The 19,552-nt window shown below is 34.5% G+C and overlaps 1 protein-coding gene across 1 annotated transcript; it reads right to left on the bottom strand.

Annotated features, from left to right (window-relative positions):
- Positions 1-3,822: 3,822 nt before the first annotated feature.
- On the bottom strand, positions 3,823-18,579 carry LOC137404044 (baculoviral IAP repeat-containing protein 3-like). The gene is made up of 17 exons (XM_068090198.1): positions 18,480-18,579; positions 16,477-16,612; positions 15,732-16,019; positions 15,332-15,424; positions 14,852-15,095; positions 14,605-14,741; positions 14,222-14,341; positions 13,939-14,013; positions 13,726-13,810; positions 13,520-13,625; positions 6,638-6,704; positions 6,259-6,378; positions 6,171-6,184; positions 5,983-6,049; positions 5,771-5,855; positions 5,565-5,670; positions 3,823-3,951 (listed from the first exon to the last, which is right to left on the bottom strand). Exons 2-17 carry the CDS (start codon positions 16,610-16,612, stop codon positions 3,823-3,825), a joined length of 1,872 nt encoding a protein of 623 aa, XP_067946299.1. The 5' UTR covers positions 18,480-18,579.
- Between the last annotated feature and the right edge of the window lie 973 nt (positions 18,580-19,552).

The raw sequence follows: 19,552 nt of genomic DNA, 5'->3' as shown, positions 1-19,552 counted from the left end.
TATAATAAGAATGGTACACTTGATTTAAAAAATATGTCATTAAAGTCAACATGCAATCATAGAAAAAGAATAAATCACTTAACCAAATCATAAAGTCGTCTCAAACACCTTTTTTTCTATTCTGTTGGTACTGCCTACAGAACAAAAGTTGAAAGTTATCTCAATTATTTTTAAATTTAACTGTTTTGTCAAAATGTTTAGTATTGTACACGATCTTTGATGAGAGCAGATCTGTTTGATAGGATTACCAACAGTTTAGTTTATTTAGCACATACCCTGATATGCTGATGAGGTAAGTACGTTTCTAAAAACCTGCAACAGTTTTATATATTGTGGTAGTGGCTATTCTTTGATAGCTTCTACTTTTAGAGAATTGTAGCTATTTAGGACTGAGCAATTGAAACCATTTACTGTACTATTAGTTGCAGTTGTATGAACTTGTTTAGTTTCAATATTAACCTGACTTTGGAAAATGTGCGATAAAGCTACTTAAGCTTTAGATATCCGTCTTCAGGTTCACCGAGTCTGCAACCCTCAACCAAATCTACTTGTGGCAACTAAAATGTTACTGTATATCAGATTAGCAGGTAAATAATATCAACTACATGTCTAATTTTCAACTAATGTATATGACGAGCCACTATATATATTAGAAAATGAGGTGTTGCAAAAAGGCCTTTATTAGTATTTCTTGTTTGTCTATGATATGTCAGTTCTCTGATTACCTTGTCATGATGGTGTCCTCATGGAGCTACATGTAAAAACTTTTTAATGGCAGCCATTTTAACTCTGACGTCTGACTAATTACAGCTTTACACAAAGAGCAGTAGGGACTGCGTAGATATTCGGCCTTGTCCATGTTTGTTTCTCAACTATGGCAAAAGAGCATCTTTCTGTCTGTAATACTTTGTTTTGTTTACATCACCAAATTGTGCAATGCTGCAGCTTCACAAAACCATACAAAACCAGTCCTTCAGTGTGTTCAATTTGTTTATGAACTTTTACAATTTGCATTTGGGACCAATTAACAAAATATTGTCTAAACTAGTATTTCTGAGATATTTTGCTTCATTCTGTCACCATCACCAATTGGATGGTATCTGTCACCTTTGATTCATGCAGACCGATAAGCTCTGTTGAGTAATTCTAACAGAAGCATTAAAATATTGCAGTGTACAAAAATGTTGAAACCATATTAATTGGCTTTTTTGTTATTATAGATACATGTAAAAAAAGCCTTCAAAGAGTGTTGTACACCAACATATACTAGTATACACCCCTTTTCAAAGAACGAAAACTATTCCAAAAACTAATAATCATTAAATTTAATAACTTTTTAATTTAGCTCTTCAGCCATATATCACAAAAGTATTTATGTTGAAGTGACACCCAAGATGATGTTCAATATGCATTCATCAGCAAATCGATCGGAATTCTCTAAGTTGGTGTAGGAGCTGCAGTTTCACCAAATGCTGGGCTAATTGGATAAAATAAAAATTAGTTACTTCATTAGAATTTTTTTAATTTATATATACATCTAACTTTCCTTTAAACATTGGGTGCTTTAGTTTAGCTTACATACCATTACCATGCTGCTAGCATGCTCTCTTCATTTAACCATATCTTAAGTTAGAGTGAGTGATAGAAATACGCAGCATAAGTTTTTTAAACAGGTTTGAACAGGTTTAAAGTCAACTTCATTTGTATTTTTCATTTTTTGCCCATTTTATTTTTAATATAAACTTGCTATTTACTTTTATTCATAAAACCCATAAGGTTGCTAAAAAATTAAGGCTTTATATAGAAAAAGTTGTTTTATATGCTGAGTATAACAATTAAAAAATTTTAGGTTGAATTCACCATGGCGAGTTAGTTGTAATCATAGGTCTAACTGTAGTCTGTACGCACAAACAAAGTTTAACTAAATCTCAAGTGTGTAGAACTTCTTGCAGGAATCATGATAAGTCACTTTCAAAATAATCGACAAGTGTCAGTGTGTGATTAAATGCTATTTGAATATTGTCATTTCTTAATCAAACTCGAGATGCCTTCTACAACCAATATCTTTCCACATTATAAAACATACTTGAATGTCAAGAATGAAATATGAATTGATATTCTTAGACAAATACTGAGGTGGTATTGTCAATAATACACTAACTTTCGCCATGAGATATTTTCATGTGTAATAACTATGTACACAATTATTCTTAGATAAAGCAAGGCGGTCGAGTGGTTCAAATGGTGGCATGATTGACTGGAAATTCAAATATCCGAGTGCATCCATTAGCAGTGCAATTTTTGTCTTGACACTTTTGGCACTCTTATTATAGTAAGGATTTTAGCACATGAAGTTCCCATTTAGCTTTGACACATGATAGAATTTTCTAATATCAAGACTTGGAATGTGCGCATATGCAAGAGGTGTCAACAGGTACAGAGAAAATGCATAAAACTCTGAAAGCTTCATACACACAACAGTGCAATCGCTATTCCAAATTCTGCTTAATTGATTCATACAGGTATAGCAATGGTGCAATAAACTTTTTTCAACAATTGGACCATCAACACATACCTCAATAGTACAATTGATAAATACATGTATATGTGCGATATTGGTAAAAACAATGCTTTCAATATTGGCAATATTTTGTCTCTGTTGTTTTTTTAAAGCAATTTTTTATGCATTTTGTGCGTTATGTTGTGTTCTAAAAGTTGCTCTCAGCAATTTTATTCATTAAATAATTTTACATCTTGATTTGCATCATATGATTCCATAACAATTTGATTTTTTTACTCGCATTTCATATACATTTGCCGCAACAAGCGAGCCAATCATGACAAATCTGAAGGCATAATATCACTCATAAAACACACAAGGGTATTAGCATTCACACCCTAGTTCAGCAGAGGTTCAACACCTACAGACTCCTCGGAGAATTTCACAGATATTGCTCTAGTGGACTCTAGTTTTTATTAGTCAGTAAAAGTATCCTGCATAGCTGAAACAAATCAGCAATAAATATGTCTTTTACCATAACAAGATCAGCATGAAATTGAAAACAAGCTACTAAATTCTTCCCCACATGCCTCTACTCAGTTATTGGTTATAGTTTTAAATACATATGTAACTCATTGAAGTTGATAGGTTGAACGTCTGTACGGTGATTGGTTGGAGTAGTATATGTAGTTGTATTGTGAGTGATCATTGCTGTACAGCTATATTGACTGTATCATTATCTATAAAAATTCAGATAAAAATTGACACTAAGTATCAAGGTTCAAAGTACAAATAAATACATAAAAACAGTATAAAAAATATACATAAAATACAAGGTTAGCTAGCACTAAAACATGTACAGAAACAGAAAAATGAATTATATATTATGCAAAGAGTACAAGGCAATTGGTTTGTTTCTTGAAATATTTAAAAACTGAGTTCAGAAAAAGGGCTGCTTGACAAATTCAAGTCAATCTTAAGGAAAACATCAGTATACCTGATGTTTCTCATCACCTGAATATGCAAGGTTCTTGGTTATCATTAATGCACAAAAATAACTGCTTGTTCCAGATTAATTCTCTTTCAATTTTTGTTTATCAATAAATACCATCATCACCTACGAATATTAATAAACAAACCCAGATTCTAGATGTTGACTAGACGACATAAGCCATCTCACGACGTCAACGTGACCTTGCCAAGAGATGGTTTCGCGCCGACTCGGGCTCATTGAATGTCTAAAAGTGACGTTTTAATTACAATTTTGAGGATTTTAGATTTTTTTTGGCATCTCTACATAACCAGTTCAAACTATGTCACAATTAGGCAAGGAAGGTCCTGCAGGCACCCTTCACAGTGCTTGCACATGCTGGGCATTTCGCAGGGAGATTTCCATTGCTGCAGTCCTGACAGAAGCAGTAACATCCACAAGGAAGAATAACGGCTCCGGACTACAACAAACAAACATTCATTAAACCAGATTAGATTACAAGTATGTTAGCCAGAGGCGAGTACATGTGCAATGACCAACATTAAAATCAGCAAATCATACCGGTCAATAATTAAATCGATGTGAAATGAAACTGCCATAAATTCTGTAGTTGAACGCCACCTTTAATTTAAGGCCATCTCTATTTAAACGCCTCTATGAGAGAAGGGTTGAAAAATAGAGCACCACCTTACAGTTCAAGGCCACCTTTATTTGAATGCCAGCCTCTATTTGAACGTCGCCTCTGTTTGACTGCCACCATGGGAATGGTTGAAAAATGGAGTGTCATTGCGTTCAATTATAGGTTTTACGGTAATTTAACAAACAGATCAATGCATGAAACTGGTCAATAATGAAATCAATGTTAAAGGTAAACTATTGACTCATCGAAGCCCTAATAACAAATACAGTGAAACTCGGATAACTCAAACTTCAAGGGACCGAGCAAAAGTGTTCGAATTATCAGAGCGTTCAAGTTATCAGAGCACTATCACAAGTCCACGTATTTACTTATTTATTAGTAGATACATGTACATATACAAACTATAATATAAATCAAAATCACAAATGGCTTGTTTCAAATTAAATGCTTCTAATGTAAAGCTTCAAACGTTTTTATCAAAAAGTATAGAGATTTTTCTATCACTTGAGATTGGTTTGTTGTTTGAGGTGATGCTATTGCCAGGACGTTTTTTAGATTGACATTGGCAAAACTTGATCGTTGCTGAAATGCTCAAAAGAAAAGACATCTTTTTCTTTTGAGCGTTTTATCCACGATCAATTTTGCCGATTTTTCTTGAAGTTTATGCAAAGATTACCTTACTTTACCTGAGATTCGTTAAGAGCAACACTCCGAGGCAGTTCAATTAAAAGTTTTACAAGGTTTACGGTACATTGTACATCACTCACGCTTTTTGAATGGATACTTATTGAATGTACACACGTATTCTGTGTTTAGGTCAAACGATGAATAGTTTTTTTAGCTAAGACAACGTATACGTTTAATTACTTACAACAATTTTTAAGACGTTTTAAACATTCAACATTCCGACGTTGATTCAACACGGAATCAACGTCGGAAAACTATTCATCACGGGCTAGCCAGGTCACGCACTCAAGTATTTTCGCCACACAAATACAAAACAAAAACAACATGCTGTTTTTGTTTTGTATGGGCGTGGCGAAAATCCTTGCGCGCGTGACCCGGCTAGTCCGTGCTATTCATCGTAAAGCAGGATAAATCAAATTTCACCAAACCTTTAGAAAAGTCGTTGACAAAAATGTTTTCCCGATGGAGGTAATAACGATGCTTATGAATTACGAAAAGTTGAGGTTTACCATTATGGCTTGGAATAAAGTGATTTTCTAAAGCGATAGCAACCGTTTCGGTAGCCGTTGGGCAAAAAACAGTTCGTTATAACATTGTTGAGTTCGAATTATATAGAGCCATTTATCATTGCGTGGGAACGGACCAAGCAAATCTACTCGAGTTAACTATGTGTTCGCTATATCCGAGGGCGAGTTATCCATGTTTTACTGTATATGGCTAATGATAGAACAGTAAGGAAACCGCACCATGTTCTTTCTGCAGTTTTTACATCTGAGAGCATCAACCAGGTCCTTACATTCCTGCTCCGAGGGATCATTAGGGTTGGTGATCAACTCAACCACATTTATCCTTCTATAAGAATATAAGGTTGTGTTATACAGGGGGAAAAAATGTTATTATTGAATGTCATCTAATGGCAACCAATAAAAGCAGTTAAATATGAGATACCCACCTTCCTTGTTGAGTGGTTGAATCAGTGACACCAGTTGTAACTGATTGGTCATCCTTTCTACTTGCTACTTCCTTCTGGTGTTCCTCTGTAAACAGTAAGAGTAAGTTCATAAGCAATTGATTGGTAAAACAATAAATGTACAATGACTTCTAATGACATCGAAATGACCTCTAAAGATATCCAATGATTTTTAATAAATCCTCAATGCCTACCTAGAGGTATGGAGTTGCCCTCATTCAGCTCCTGTACTATCTCCACTTTTTCCCTTAAATTCCACTCCTACAACCACAATAGAATGAGTTCCTTACCTCATTGAGTGACACGTAACAAGTAAATACAAACTATTTCAACTGCACCTTATTATAGTCTATAAGATTCCGTTTCAATGTCAGTTACTAACTAGAGTTTCAATGGCTAAAAATGTATGTAATACAAAACTATCAGCATACACAAGTTTTCTAGACATTATCAACGTCTATGTAACTTACCATCATTAACTTCATAAGCCTTGACTATGATCTCAGCTGAATACTCAAGTAATTGACAGTATTTGTATCCATCAAGTTCCTCTATAGACACTGGCTCTTCACTTGTTTCCATGTCTTCCTCTGCAGCAATACAAAATAATTAATTAATATTCAGATGTCTGTAAACACTGGTGGAATTTACATCAGAAATTAGACAGAGCAAATAAGATAAATAACCTATTTTATTAAACAAAACTATTCAGTAGACAACATGTTTAGTTCTGGACTTGTTTAGTAAACAAAACAAATATCTATGTCAGAATTACATAATTTACTGCCATCAGATGTGGAAAATGTTAGTCAAGAACCAAGAGCTAAAATAAACTGATAAGCAACTCACCAAGATAAGAAACATCTTCCTTGTTGTAAAGCAGGGTTTCTGCAGTAGGCATGTTATCGGGAGTCATCTGTTGCCACACAGTTTTGATGAAAGCCAATCCATTTGTTTGTTGAACAAAAGCGCAGCCTGGGTACCACCTTAAAACTTTGCAAAGAGAAATTTTTAAAATTATAATTGCATTCTAGGCAGTTAATTCAGGTTTGTACACATACTTTGCACATTCTGCCCACGGATCATCTCCCCTGCTCCACATCTCAAGATCTCCATCACACCACAATCGCTTCACTTTGTCTCTGATGCTTTCATACAGAAGGCCAGCTTCACAAAGCTTGTCTGCAGCTATTGGGTTACCGCTAAAATATCGTCGGTATGTAGCCATTCTCTTACTGTAGACACTCATACGTAGATCCTTGGGTCTGATCGTGTTGATATTCAGATCACAAAGAATAGCTGGTTCTACATAATAGTTCATAAATGGTTAGGGCTGGTGTTGAAGTCATGGTGTGACTCACATATCAGCGAAAAGTAACTGTTACAGTATTAGAAAAATAGATAACTGTATTACAGTATTACACCACAAACTACTCTAATGTAACAAATTATAAAAGTTGGCAGAGTAATGTGGACCTATACTAAACATTTATTATACAAAAAATGAGTTCTTATACTGTATGTGTTCAACAAATACTCACTTTGATCAGCTCTGACAAAGCTACTCAGATGATATGTCATGATGTCTTTAGGAAGTCCACAGTTACTCATAGGGATATTCTGACATGGCTCGTCTACAACATGATAATCAACATGCTATGTTGTGTCTGAGAGTATTAGTTGGTTGACCGCAATCATTTGGCAATAAAAAAATACTGATAAATAAATATTTTTGCTAAAAACACTTACAATTGTAAATATAGTAGTTGGTTATGTTTAGAAGTAACACTAGACAAACTAACAAGACAAAATATCCCGCTATTGATCTTAGAAATCTGGGAATATTTACGTTTTTATTTGAGCTTATGATGAGTCATAGCTCCAGGCAAAAATGATTAATAATTAATCAAGTTCTATACAGCTCTTTATATAGAGCGAGTGCGCGCCCCTCTCGCGTGACACGGAAAAAACCACAATGAATGGAAAAACCACAATGAATGGAAAAAACCACGCACCACTATCTGGAATTTTCCGATCCAGTCGCACGAACCAGTCAGCTACATACATGTATTTGTTTACGCTTGCAAAAGGTTATTGTCTGGTATGGGGGCCACAGGGCATTTTGTGTCAACAGGTGGCAGTAAATAAAGTGTATGATAGCTCACTACTTTTAGCATATTTATAGTTTAGTCATTATTAATCTGGTCACCCACCGCTGTTTTAGTCAATAGGCTAACAGTAATTGGCCATTAAAAGATGAGTAGTAATACAAACATAAGATTTTGCTTACACCGTGTGCAATCAGTCGAAACAGCTTAGCAGAGCCTTAGAACGACATTTACATCCAGAGCCATCGAGTTACACTCGATGACTCTGTTTACATCATATTTTAGTACGGGAGTATGAAACTACGCCGAAAGCAATTAGGTTTATAGTCTGTTTCCGGTCTCGCCAGCGAATCTTCAGCATCGTTAATAGCAAACAAAAACTTTAATTTCCTTTTACATTAATTATGTTCAGTCTGATTCAACAAATCTAGCCGATGCAAAATACAGGTGGTTTTCAATAAGGGCATCTTATGAAAAATCCTTCCCCCAACAAAGGCTTGAAGGGTCAATTATGAGGGTCAATTATCAAGCAGCAATATGGCAGCTGGCAATTCAACCATTAAGCATGCCACCTGATCCCACAAATCATGGATGGAGTAAAGACGATCATGGGATTTCTGTGCAGTGGTTTCTTGATGGACACATAGCTATTCCAGGCAGTTGGTCCCATGGACTAATTGCTCATGCAAAAAGAGTAGATATGAAAGCCGAAGCTCTTGCAAAACTGCATCTTTAGTTTGCACAAGTCTATGTGGCTGTGTAGACAGCAGCAATGAGATGAACGACAAGACTGAGGATGGTAATCATATAGACAGTGATGATGAGCTTTAAAATTATATGTAATAGTTTTATTAAATACTTTGCAATATGGTTTCTAGAATCGATTGAAAGTTTTAGATATATCATGATAAACAGACTGTGTACCTTGGTAAACGAGCTACATAATATAATAATCATACAATGTACCAAGGTACACATACAAAGTCCTATGATATTAACTAATCATTAACTATTACGCCACTTTCCATGCAGTGGATACACTACACAACCGAAACTTTCACATTATGAGACAAATTTAATTGCGTTTTGTTTCAAATAACTTGCTGAACAAATATATCAACCTTGTTTCGGTGTAAAACAATGTTGAACAATTTGTGTACAAAATTCTACATGCCAAAGACAGCCCCTATCTTTTGCTTACCTATCAGCTGGTCAGCTGGCCTTGTTTAGTGTTGAGTTGGCTTGCCTTAACTGTGATTCAGTTGCTAACAAAGCTGTCTGATTAATATGTTACAGTTGATTATTGCTTCTCACTACAAAATGTAACACTATCTGTCATGCAAGTGCCAAGTATTATTGGTACTTTGCCAACAAACATTATGCTTATTAGCTAAAGCTTTATACAAGCTAATATATTATAGTGCTATAGCTATTAATAATGCTTGTAGCTTTTTACAAAGCTTTTCTATGACCAAACATATAAATACTTGGGTTTTCTGTTATCAAATCAGTTGTCTCTGGAGAGTGCAATAAACCACATTCCTCTAATTTAATACTCTATTTGATTGCTTCTGTGCAGAAACATAACACTATATATTTGCTATCTATTTATCAAATTTGAGCTCTATATAAAACTAGCCACTTTCTTTAAATTGCAGGGCTACAAGAAGAAGAAGAAACAGTGGATTGCTACACAACTACCACTGTCTAACACATTCGCTGATTTCTGGCAATTGGTTTTGGAAAATGACATTTCAGTCATCGTTCAGCTAAATACTAGCCAAGTAAGTTGATGAATCAAAGGCAGAAGTTTTGTGACGATGCTTACAATGGGAATAAATATTAAATAATGGCAAATAATTTTTTTTTAGATTGGCTGTGGTAGTATTGCTATGATGCAGTAGTATTCCATTAACTATACCCAGAAATAGGCAATTTAATAAATGAAATAATTTATTTAAACCTAAAGATTGAGTGTCATTTTGGAGAGTAAAATATTGCCTGAAATAGGCAATAGTTTTGCCAGCTCATATAATACCTGTTTTGTATACAAAAGGTTATGAATTTTGACTAATATTTGATGGTGATCAATCAGCAGTTTTCTTATAGTAAAGTAATTATTATTAATCATTGTCTATTGTGTAGAATAGCATACACAAAGGCACCGCGTCACTACTTAATTTGGTTTTTATAACCATAAGCAACAGTGTATTGAAATATGTATGAAATTGTCTAAAGTTGCATCAAAAATTATAGAAGCTACAGTATTTAAAGAAAGATCAATCTGCAACACTATTAGGAGTTCTAAAAAACATTTGTGGATTTTACCATATCAATGGTTGCCTATTGTTTGCTTCAGCTTTTGCATTAGTGCTTGCGCTGAAAGCAATCATTAAACAAAGTACCTTCACGTAAAACAAATGCATTTCACTGGGGAGTTCCAATAAGGGATTTTCTATGCTTCTAAAGAGGAATCTATAATTAAAATTATTTGGAAGATTAGAAGCTATCCAAAAATCTCAACTAAAACTGGAACATTTCAGCAGAAATTGATGTCCTCTTCAAATTAATATATCCTTTTCTTTTGTCTTTTCAAGGTATAAGTTTGCCATACCCAGTATTACTGTACAAGGGTACTTCCATGGTCAATTCCTTCAATACATTATCATAAGGTAGAGTAGAGACATCATCATGGTGTAATTAGTGTTTACTTTGCTATGTTAACATATACATCTTGTAGGTTTACGTAGTGTGGAGAAATGTCTGAGCAACATATTGTTAACTCCTCCTGCCAGTATTGTTTGAGAGGAGATGATAGACAACATTGAATCCTGCATACAAAAATTATACTTTTCCGAGTACATATGTTTTATTTTAAAATTTAATGAATGAAAAAAAAGTTATTCACTTTGTTAGATTTTTTAAGTCGTTTATGCAACTAACTTTCCTGTAAACTTTGAGTGCTTTAGTTTAGCTTACATATTATTACCATGCTGCTAGCATGCTCTGTTTCATTTAAATATATATATAGTTAGAATCAGTGATGGAAATATGCAACATAAATCTTGTTAATTTAATCTTGAACAGGTTTAAAATCAACTTCAATTGGGTTTTTCATTTTTTGCACATTATATTTTCAATATTGACTTGCTCTTCATTTTTATTTATAAAACCCATAATATTGCAAAAATTACGGCTTTATATAGAAAAATTTATATTATATGCTGAGAGTAACATCCACATAACTTTAGATCAAATGGCAAAAATTAACATGCCAAGTTAATTGTAATAATAGGCCTAACTGTAGTCTGTGAACACATACAAGGTTTAACTAAATCTCCTCTTGTTTAGCACTCCTAGCAAGAAACATGAGAAGTCTCACTTTCAAGATCTGTCGTCAAGTGTGAGCGTGTGTGTGACTAAATGCTAATTGATTATGGTCCCTTCTTAATCAAACTCAATATGCTTTCCACATCCATTATCTTTCCACATTATAAAACATCACGGAACGTCAAGGATGAAATATGAATCAATATTCTTAGAAAAATACTGAGTTTTTATGGTTACTAGTATAATGGCTTTTGTCATGAGAGATCATCATGTGTAATAGCTATGTGCACAAATATTCTTACATAAAGAAAGGTGGTCGAGCAGTGCGTATGATAGCATGCTCGTCTGAGAATCCAAATTTCAGTGTGCATTTATATACAGCGCAGTGCTTTTTCCCAACACTATTAACACTCTTATTATAGTAAAGATTTGAGTGCATGAGGTTCTCTGTTAGCTTTGAGACATGATAGAATTTTTGATGTAAAATTTAGGAATGTGTACATATACAAGGGCCCCAAAATGTAAAGAGAAAATGCTTAAATGTTCAAATGCTATATACACAATGATGCAATCATTATTCCAATTTCTGCCTAATTGATTCATCTATGTATAAAAATGGTGCAATAAATATTCCATTTCCACTTCATTGATTTGTAACCCAGATAACAATGGTGCAATCAATGCTTACACCAATTGCACCATCAATGCGTACATCAATAGCGCAATTAATACATAAATGGGCAATATTGTTAAAACAATGCTTTCAATAAAAGCAATATTTCGTCTGTGTTGTTTTTTTAAGCAATTCTATGATATAACTTGCGAATTGTGTTGTTTTAATAGTTTCTCTCAGCAACTTTATGATTTTCGAGTGACTAGGTATCTTGGCACGCTTGTAATACCATTTATATGCACTTGCTGCTCTATGTTAGCCAACCGTGACAACGCTTAAGGTGTAAACATTAATCACTCATAAAACACACGAGCATATTAGCATTCACACCTTAATTCAGCAGAGATTTAACTCCTACAGGTTCGCCACAAATTTCAAAGACATTGCTCTGGTAGACTTCACTTTTCATCAGTTAGTAAAAATATCATGCATAGCTGAAACAAAGCGGTAATAAAAATGTCTTTTACCATAACAAGATAAGCATGAAGTTGAAAACAAGCTACTAAATTCTTCCCACATGCCTGTCAATTATTAATTATAGTTTCAAATACATAGGTAACTCATTGAAGTTGATAGGTCGAATGTCTGTGTCGTGATTGGTTGAAGTTTTATATGTTGGTATATTGTGAGTCATCATTGCCGTACAGCTATATTGACTGTATTTATCATTAACTATAAAAAACTATATAAAAACTGGCACTAAATATCAGGGTTCAAAATAGAAATAAATGCATTAAATAAAAAATATAAGTGAAATATGAGATTATCTTGAAGTAAAACTTGTAACGAAATAAAAAATAAACTATATATATTGCAAAGTATAAGGTAACGGGTTCATTTCATAAAACACTTGAAAACTGATCTCAGCAAAGGGACAGCTTGAAAAATTTAAGTCAATCTTAAGGAAAACTTTAGTATACTTGATATTTCTCATCACCAGAATATTCAAGGTTCTAGGTTATCGTCAAAGCACGACGGTTGCTGTTTTTCTCAGATTAATTCTTTTTCATTTTTTGTTTATCAATAAATACCATCATCACCTGCAGATATTAATAAACAAACCCAGAATCTAGATGTCGACTAGACGAAATAAGCCATCTCACGACAACAACGTATAATATATATATATATATATATATATATATATATATATATATATATATATATATATATATATATATATATATATATATATATATATATATATATATATATATATATATATATATATATGGAAGGTAAACTATATATATATATATACATGAAAGGTAAACTATCATAATATCTGTATTTGAACGTCACCTTTAATTTAAGGCCACCCCTATTTGAATGACTCTAGGAGAGAAGGGTTGAGAAATAGAGTGTCACCCTTCATTTCAAGGACACCTTTATTTGAATGCCGGCCTCTATTTGAACGCCACCTCTGTTTGACTGCCAATATGAGGAAGGTTGAAAAATGCAGTGTCACGGCGTTCAATTTGAGGTTTTACAATATTTTAGCAATCAGATCAATGCACGAAACTGGTCAATAATGAAATCAATGTTAAAGGTAAACTACTGACTCATTGAAGCCCTGATAATAAATATATGGCTTATGATAGAACAGTAAGGAAACCTCACCATGTTCTTTCTGCACTTTTTACATCTGAGAGCATCAACCAGGTCCTTACAATCCTGCTCAGAGGGATCATTAGGGCTCGTGATCAGCTCAATCACGTTAATCCTCCTATAAGAATATAAGGTTGTGTTATACGGAGGGAGACAATGTTAGTATTGAGTGTCATCTAATGGCAACCAATAAGAACAGTTAAATATGAGGTACCCACCTTCCTGGTTGAGTGGTTGAATCAGTGACACCAGTTGTAACTGATTGGTCATTCTCTCTACTAGCTACTTCTTTTTGGTATTCCTCTGTAAACAGTAAGAGTAAGTTCGTAAGCATGCTGATTGGTAGAACAGTAAATGTACAATGACCTCTAATGACATCGAAATGACCTATGAAGACACAAAATGTCTTCAAATGAACTCTTTACACTTACCTAAAGGTATGGAGTTGCCCTCATACAGCTCCTGTACGATCTCTACCAGCTTACTTGGTTCTTCAAATTCAAAATCTACAACCACATATGAGTGAGTTCCTCATTGTGTGGTACATAACGAGTAAATACAAACTATTTTAATTGTGCCTTATTATAGTCTGAAAGATTTCGCTTCAAGGTCAATTACTAATTATAGTCTCAAGGGCTAAAACAATATGTCACTTAAACAAAGCTACCAGCATACACAAGTCTTCTAGACAATATCAAGGTCTATGTAACTTACCATCATTAACTTCATAAGCCTTGACAATGATCTCAGCTGGATACTCAAGTAATCGACAGTATTTGTATCCATCAAGTTCCTCTATAGAAACTGGCTCTTCACTTTCGTCCATGTCTTCCTCTGCAGCAGTACAAAAATAATTAACTAATATCCAGAGGTCTGTGAACACTGATGGAATTTACATCACAAATTAGACAGAGTAAATAACATAAATGACCTATTTTGTTAAAAAGACCATTTAGTAGACAACATATTTACTTCTGGACTTGTTTAGTAAATAAAACTAATATCTAAGTCAGAACGACATAATAAATATACTGCCATCAGAAGTGGAAAAGGTTGGTCCAGAATTAAGAGCTGAAATAAAGTGATAAGTAACTTACCAAGAAAAGAAACATCTCCCTTGTCGTAAAGCAGGGTTTCTGCAGTAGCGATGTTATCGGAAGTCATCTGTTGCCGCACAGTTTTGATGAAGGCCAGTCCCTTTGTTTGTTGAACAAAAGTGCAGCCTGGGTACCACCTTAAAAAACAAAAATGCAGTTGAATACCGCAATAAAATTAACTTTGTAAAGAAAAATTGACAAAATTATAATAGCATTCTAAGCAGTTAATTCAGGTTTGTACACATACTTTGCATGTTCTGCCCATGGATCGTCTCTCCTGCTCCACATCTCAAGCGCTCCATCACACCAAAAACACTTCACTTTGTCTCTGATGCCTTCATACAGAAAGCCAGCGTCACAAAGCTTGTCTGCAGCTATTGGGTTACCGCTAGGGTATCGTCGGTATGTATCCATTCTCTTACTGTAGACACTCATAGGTGGATCTTTGGGTCTGATTGTGTTGATATTTAGGTCACCAAGAGTATCTGGTTCTGCACAATAGTTCATAAATGGTTAGGGCTGGTGTTGAAGTCATGGTATGACTCACATATCAACAGGAAGTAACTGTTACAGTATTGGTAAAATATACAGCTATATTACAGTTTTACACCACAAACTACTATAATGTAACACATGGTAAGAGTTGGCATAGTAATGTGGACTTATACTAAACATTTATTAAACATTTAATGAACTCTCATACAGTATGTGGTCAATAGATACTCACTTCGATCATCTCTGACAAAGCTACTCAGTTGATTTGTCATAAGGTCTTTAGGAAGCCCGCAGTTACTTAAAGGGATATTCTGACATGGCTTGTCTACAACATGATAATCAACATGTTATATTATGCTTGAGAGTATTGCTTGGTAGGCTGAAATCATTTGGCAATAAAAATACACTGATAAATACTTGTGCTAAAATGTTTAGAAGTAATATTAGATTAACTAACAAGACAAAATGTTTCGCTATCGATCTAAGAAATCAGGGAACATTTTTATTGATTGTAGTAACAAGAAATTCTCAGCATCTCGTAGCAGAAATAAATTTAATTAACTGGGGTCATTATATTAAATTATCCAAAGTTGCTACTAGTAGAAATACATTATTCATCACATGCAACTCACTTTGAACCATTTTGCAGTAGTTAAAGAAGTTTTTATGCTGATACTTGGGCACATCTCCCCTCTCCCAGTTCCTGACGATTCCACCACAGAAAGCGCACTGCACTCTGTCCGCTACACCAGTGTAGTAAAACTCTTCCTTAGCACAGTCATGAGCCTTGACTATTGTTTCTATTGGCCAGTGAGCAGCAAAGGTTCGCTGCCGTTCCCTCTCTGAGACCATGAGAGACTCTTTCTCTTCCTGACTGAGTTTTAGAAAAGCATAGAGGAATTCCTTGTCTGACATGCGATCTACGACAGAAAACACGAAAAATTATTTCGTCTGCGACCTTGTGAGTTTGCTCAATACAAATATTAGTGCTGTAAGCACTGTAGTCAACAGCTAAATAGAATCCAATGAACCAATTCACGATTATATCAATGATATACAGCCCCCATAGAGGGGCTGTATATCATTAGTTATACTGAATAGCATAGCACTGACATAGCTAACTCCGCTAGCGCATATCTAGCTAACTCTAGTATAATTATGTCTGATTTTGATAAACTGAGTTTTTTCAAACCAATAATGATGTTGAACAAATTCCCTGCCGTGACGAGTACATTCGATTGCTCACATACTCTGAAAATAATGCCTTTTGATATAAAAATATTTCATTATTATTATGAAAAGATGATCTATGCAGTTAAACGCTTAGACTTAAGATGTCAACAAGGTTTTGAAAACAAATTGGTAGTTCATACTTACCAAACTGCTCCTTTCTTTCTTTTTTAATGCCTGGTGGTGGCCCAAATCTTCCAGGTATCCAGTCATATCCTGGCACATACTCAGCGGCTTGCCTGCGCCGGTCTACATCCAATGCGTCAAAGTTTCTTTCAGGCATCTAAATAATTAGTCATGACAAATGTAACAATGAAAAAATAATTAGTTTTAGTAACTTTTAGCAACCATAATCTGAGAATGCTGACTTTTGAATTATAGTTGAATAAAACGATTGCTATTTACAATCCCAAAAAGTAATAAGAGATCGATGCATACCTTATGAAATATGCGGGCTTTGAGACAATATGTCCACTGAAATTACGACAAATTATCAGTAATGTATGGTTACCGCCGGTAGCAGCTATTGGCAGCTTATGACAAGTAATAGCTCCAGTCAAAAACGATTAATAATTAACCAGGTTCTGTACAGCTCCTTATATTGTAACGTGAGAAAAATTAAAAAGTTAATAATAATATATTTAAATAATATAATACATTTAAATTGAGGAAATATTTCTGAAATAATGTTTTTATATTAATAAATAGTGTGGTGCAAAGCTAAAGCTTTGTCACTAGAAAAATCTAATAATATTTTACAAATATATAAATAATTATTTAAACTATAAATCAGTGTTTAAAAATTTAATAAGATGTAACTTATAAATGCAATCATGTTTTTGTGTGGTTCTATATAATCTTGTGTAAGGTAGCACTCCTGACTGATTTTCTCACGTAACAAATACATTTTTCGAACTGGCAAAGTGGCTCTTCCTGCCAGGCAAAGAAATCTTCTCTATATCAATCAACTGTCAAATCAATCCTGCGAATTTGTGTATGATCTGTTATATAATTAGGTATACCTTATTTGCAATTCTGACACAAGTTGTCTTCTCCTGAATGTTTTATATTCTGTTGCCAGTTCAATAGTTGTCTTGCCTCGCTTGGGCACCAATGTTTGTTCTTCTGTAGTATGAGTGTTAGCCACTGTTGTATTACCAGTATATAGTCTCTCTCGGGCGTCAATTTCAAATGCTGGTTTTAAACTCAAATATCGTCGTCGTATCAATAATAGATTGGCCTATCTCAGGCTTTGATATAAAGTATATTTATCAATAACAAGCCTCACTTGGGCATAAAACGAGTGAAGAAAATTGTTCAAATAGTTCGTAGTATAATAAATGCATAACTCGTCAAAATGACCAATAAAAGATATCCTCAGAAACGTACAAATATTATCGTAGTGTTCAGCCAAATGGTTTTATCTCTTCGAGGTAAAACTGTAGTAAAAGAGGTATATAATTTTACCCACGGGGCCTCCCTGGCGCGCTCTTTCTGGCCTGTCCGACGTGGCCTCTCTCTGGTCTGTCCTCTCTGCCTTAATCACTTTCAGAGGCTCCTTATATATAGCTGTCTGAGAATAACCACTTTTAATTGGCTTCTAGTCAGCATTTTGCAAACTTTGTGCAATTGCTGACTAGGAATATCGCAAGAGATCATTTGTAGTGGAACGTCTGAGCTCATCTTTCTGGGAAGCCCATGATGTTTGAAAAACTTAGCCAATTTTCTAAGGGTAGAATTTATAAAATTGTCTCTATCTCTTTTGTTTCTAGCTTCAAAAATCTAGTAAAAGTCTGGAGTATGTATTTTGCTCCATTCTTTTTATTACTATAGATGTCATATTTTGAAAAGTTTATTCTAGCTGTGAAAATTATAAAAACTTATCGTTTTAGAGGCTCTGTTTGCTGCTAGAAGTTGGCTCCTTGGGAAATTCCATGATTAAATGGAATCCCATTGGGAGATAGTTGAAAGGACTGTTTTTCATGAGTTTGATAGTTTCTGAGGACTGCTTTGACATTGCCAATGTATAATAAAACAAAAATTAGCATAAAACATAAAATTTAAAACTACATGTAACATAAAGTAAAAGCATAAATTACAAAGATTATGGTGTAAGCTCAAATCATGCAGCTATTGTTTATGTAACATACTCAATCTTATTGTTGTAGCTCGGGGATGCACGCATGGAGGCTCTTTTCTACTCTGTACACGCTTTTTATAGGATTTGAGGGCTGCTCAGCTCTCACGTCTCTCCTTCCGATGTTTATGCAATATTTTGGTGAGTTGTGTTGAATCTGAATAAGTAAACAAATAAATGTATATATTATGGTAGGATATAGTGATTTGTGGTTTTCCCGTCCAGTTAGCATCAGACATCCTGGGGTGGTCTGTGGGTTGTGTCTAAGATGAATAGGTCATTAAATTTCCTTTCTGTGTGTATTGTTGTCATCATAGGTCATAGTAGTTTTTGGTTTCCTTGGAAAAATAGGTTTTCCTGTTTTCTTTCAGAACTGATATCTGACAGCATAGAGAGAGTGCGCGCCCCTTCCGCGTGACGCGGGGAAAAATCTAGAATTATCTAGAATTTTCCGAACCAGCCACACGCACCAGCGAGCTACATACGTATTTGTTTACGCTTGCAAAAGGTTATTGTCTAGGAGCCACAGGGTGTTTTTGTGTCAACAGGTGGCAGAAAATAAAGTTTATGATAACTTACTACCTTTAGCATATTTATAATCTAGTCATCATTAATCTGGTCCCCTACCGCTATTTTAGTTAATAAGCTAAGAGTGATTGGCCATTGAAAAGTGCGCAGTAATACAAAAATAAGATTTTGCTTACGTCTTGTGCAATCAGTCGAATCAGCTAATTAGAGCCTTAGACCGACATTTACATCCAGAGTTACACTCGATGGCTCTGTTTACACCATATTTTAGTACGGGAGTATTAAACTACGTCGAAAGCAATTAGGTTTATAGTCTGTTTCCGGTCTCGCCAGCGACTCTTCAGCATCGTTCGTAGCAAACAAAGGCTTTAATTCACTTTAACATTAATTATGGCCAGCCGGATTCTACAAATTTAGCCGATGCCAAATACAGGTTGTTTTCATCAAAGGCATCTTATGAGAAAACTCTTCCACCAACAGAGGCTTCTCTCTGTCAGCATTTAATAAGGGTCAATTATTAAGCAGCAAAATGCCAGCTGGCAATTCAATCGTTAATCA

This window comes from Watersipora subatra, chromosome 9 (genome assembly GCF_963576615.1).
Source record: "Watersipora subatra chromosome 9, tzWatSuba1.1, whole genome shotgun sequence".
Lineage (NCBI taxonomy): Eukaryota > Metazoa > Bryozoa > Gymnolaemata > Cheilostomatida > Watersiporidae > Watersipora > Watersipora subatra.
The sequence above is the reverse complement of the archived record's forward strand: the minus strand, read 5'-3'. Positions and strand labels throughout refer to the sequence as shown.

Bases quoted from the DNA above. Each gene is read 5' to 3' on its own strand.
- LOC137404044 (XM_068090198.1), bottom strand. From the start codon at position 16,612: ATGCCTGAAAGAAACTTTGACGCATTGGATGTAGACCGGCGCAGGCAA. The intron at 15,096-15,331 runs GTGAGTATCTAT...ACTATTGTGCAG, and splicing joins CTTTGTCAGAGATGATCGAA to AACCAGATACTCTTGGTGAC. The intron at 5,671-5,770 runs GTGGGTATCTCA...ATATTCTTATAG, and splicing joins TCAACCACTCAACAAGGAAG to AAGGATAAATGTGGTTGAGT.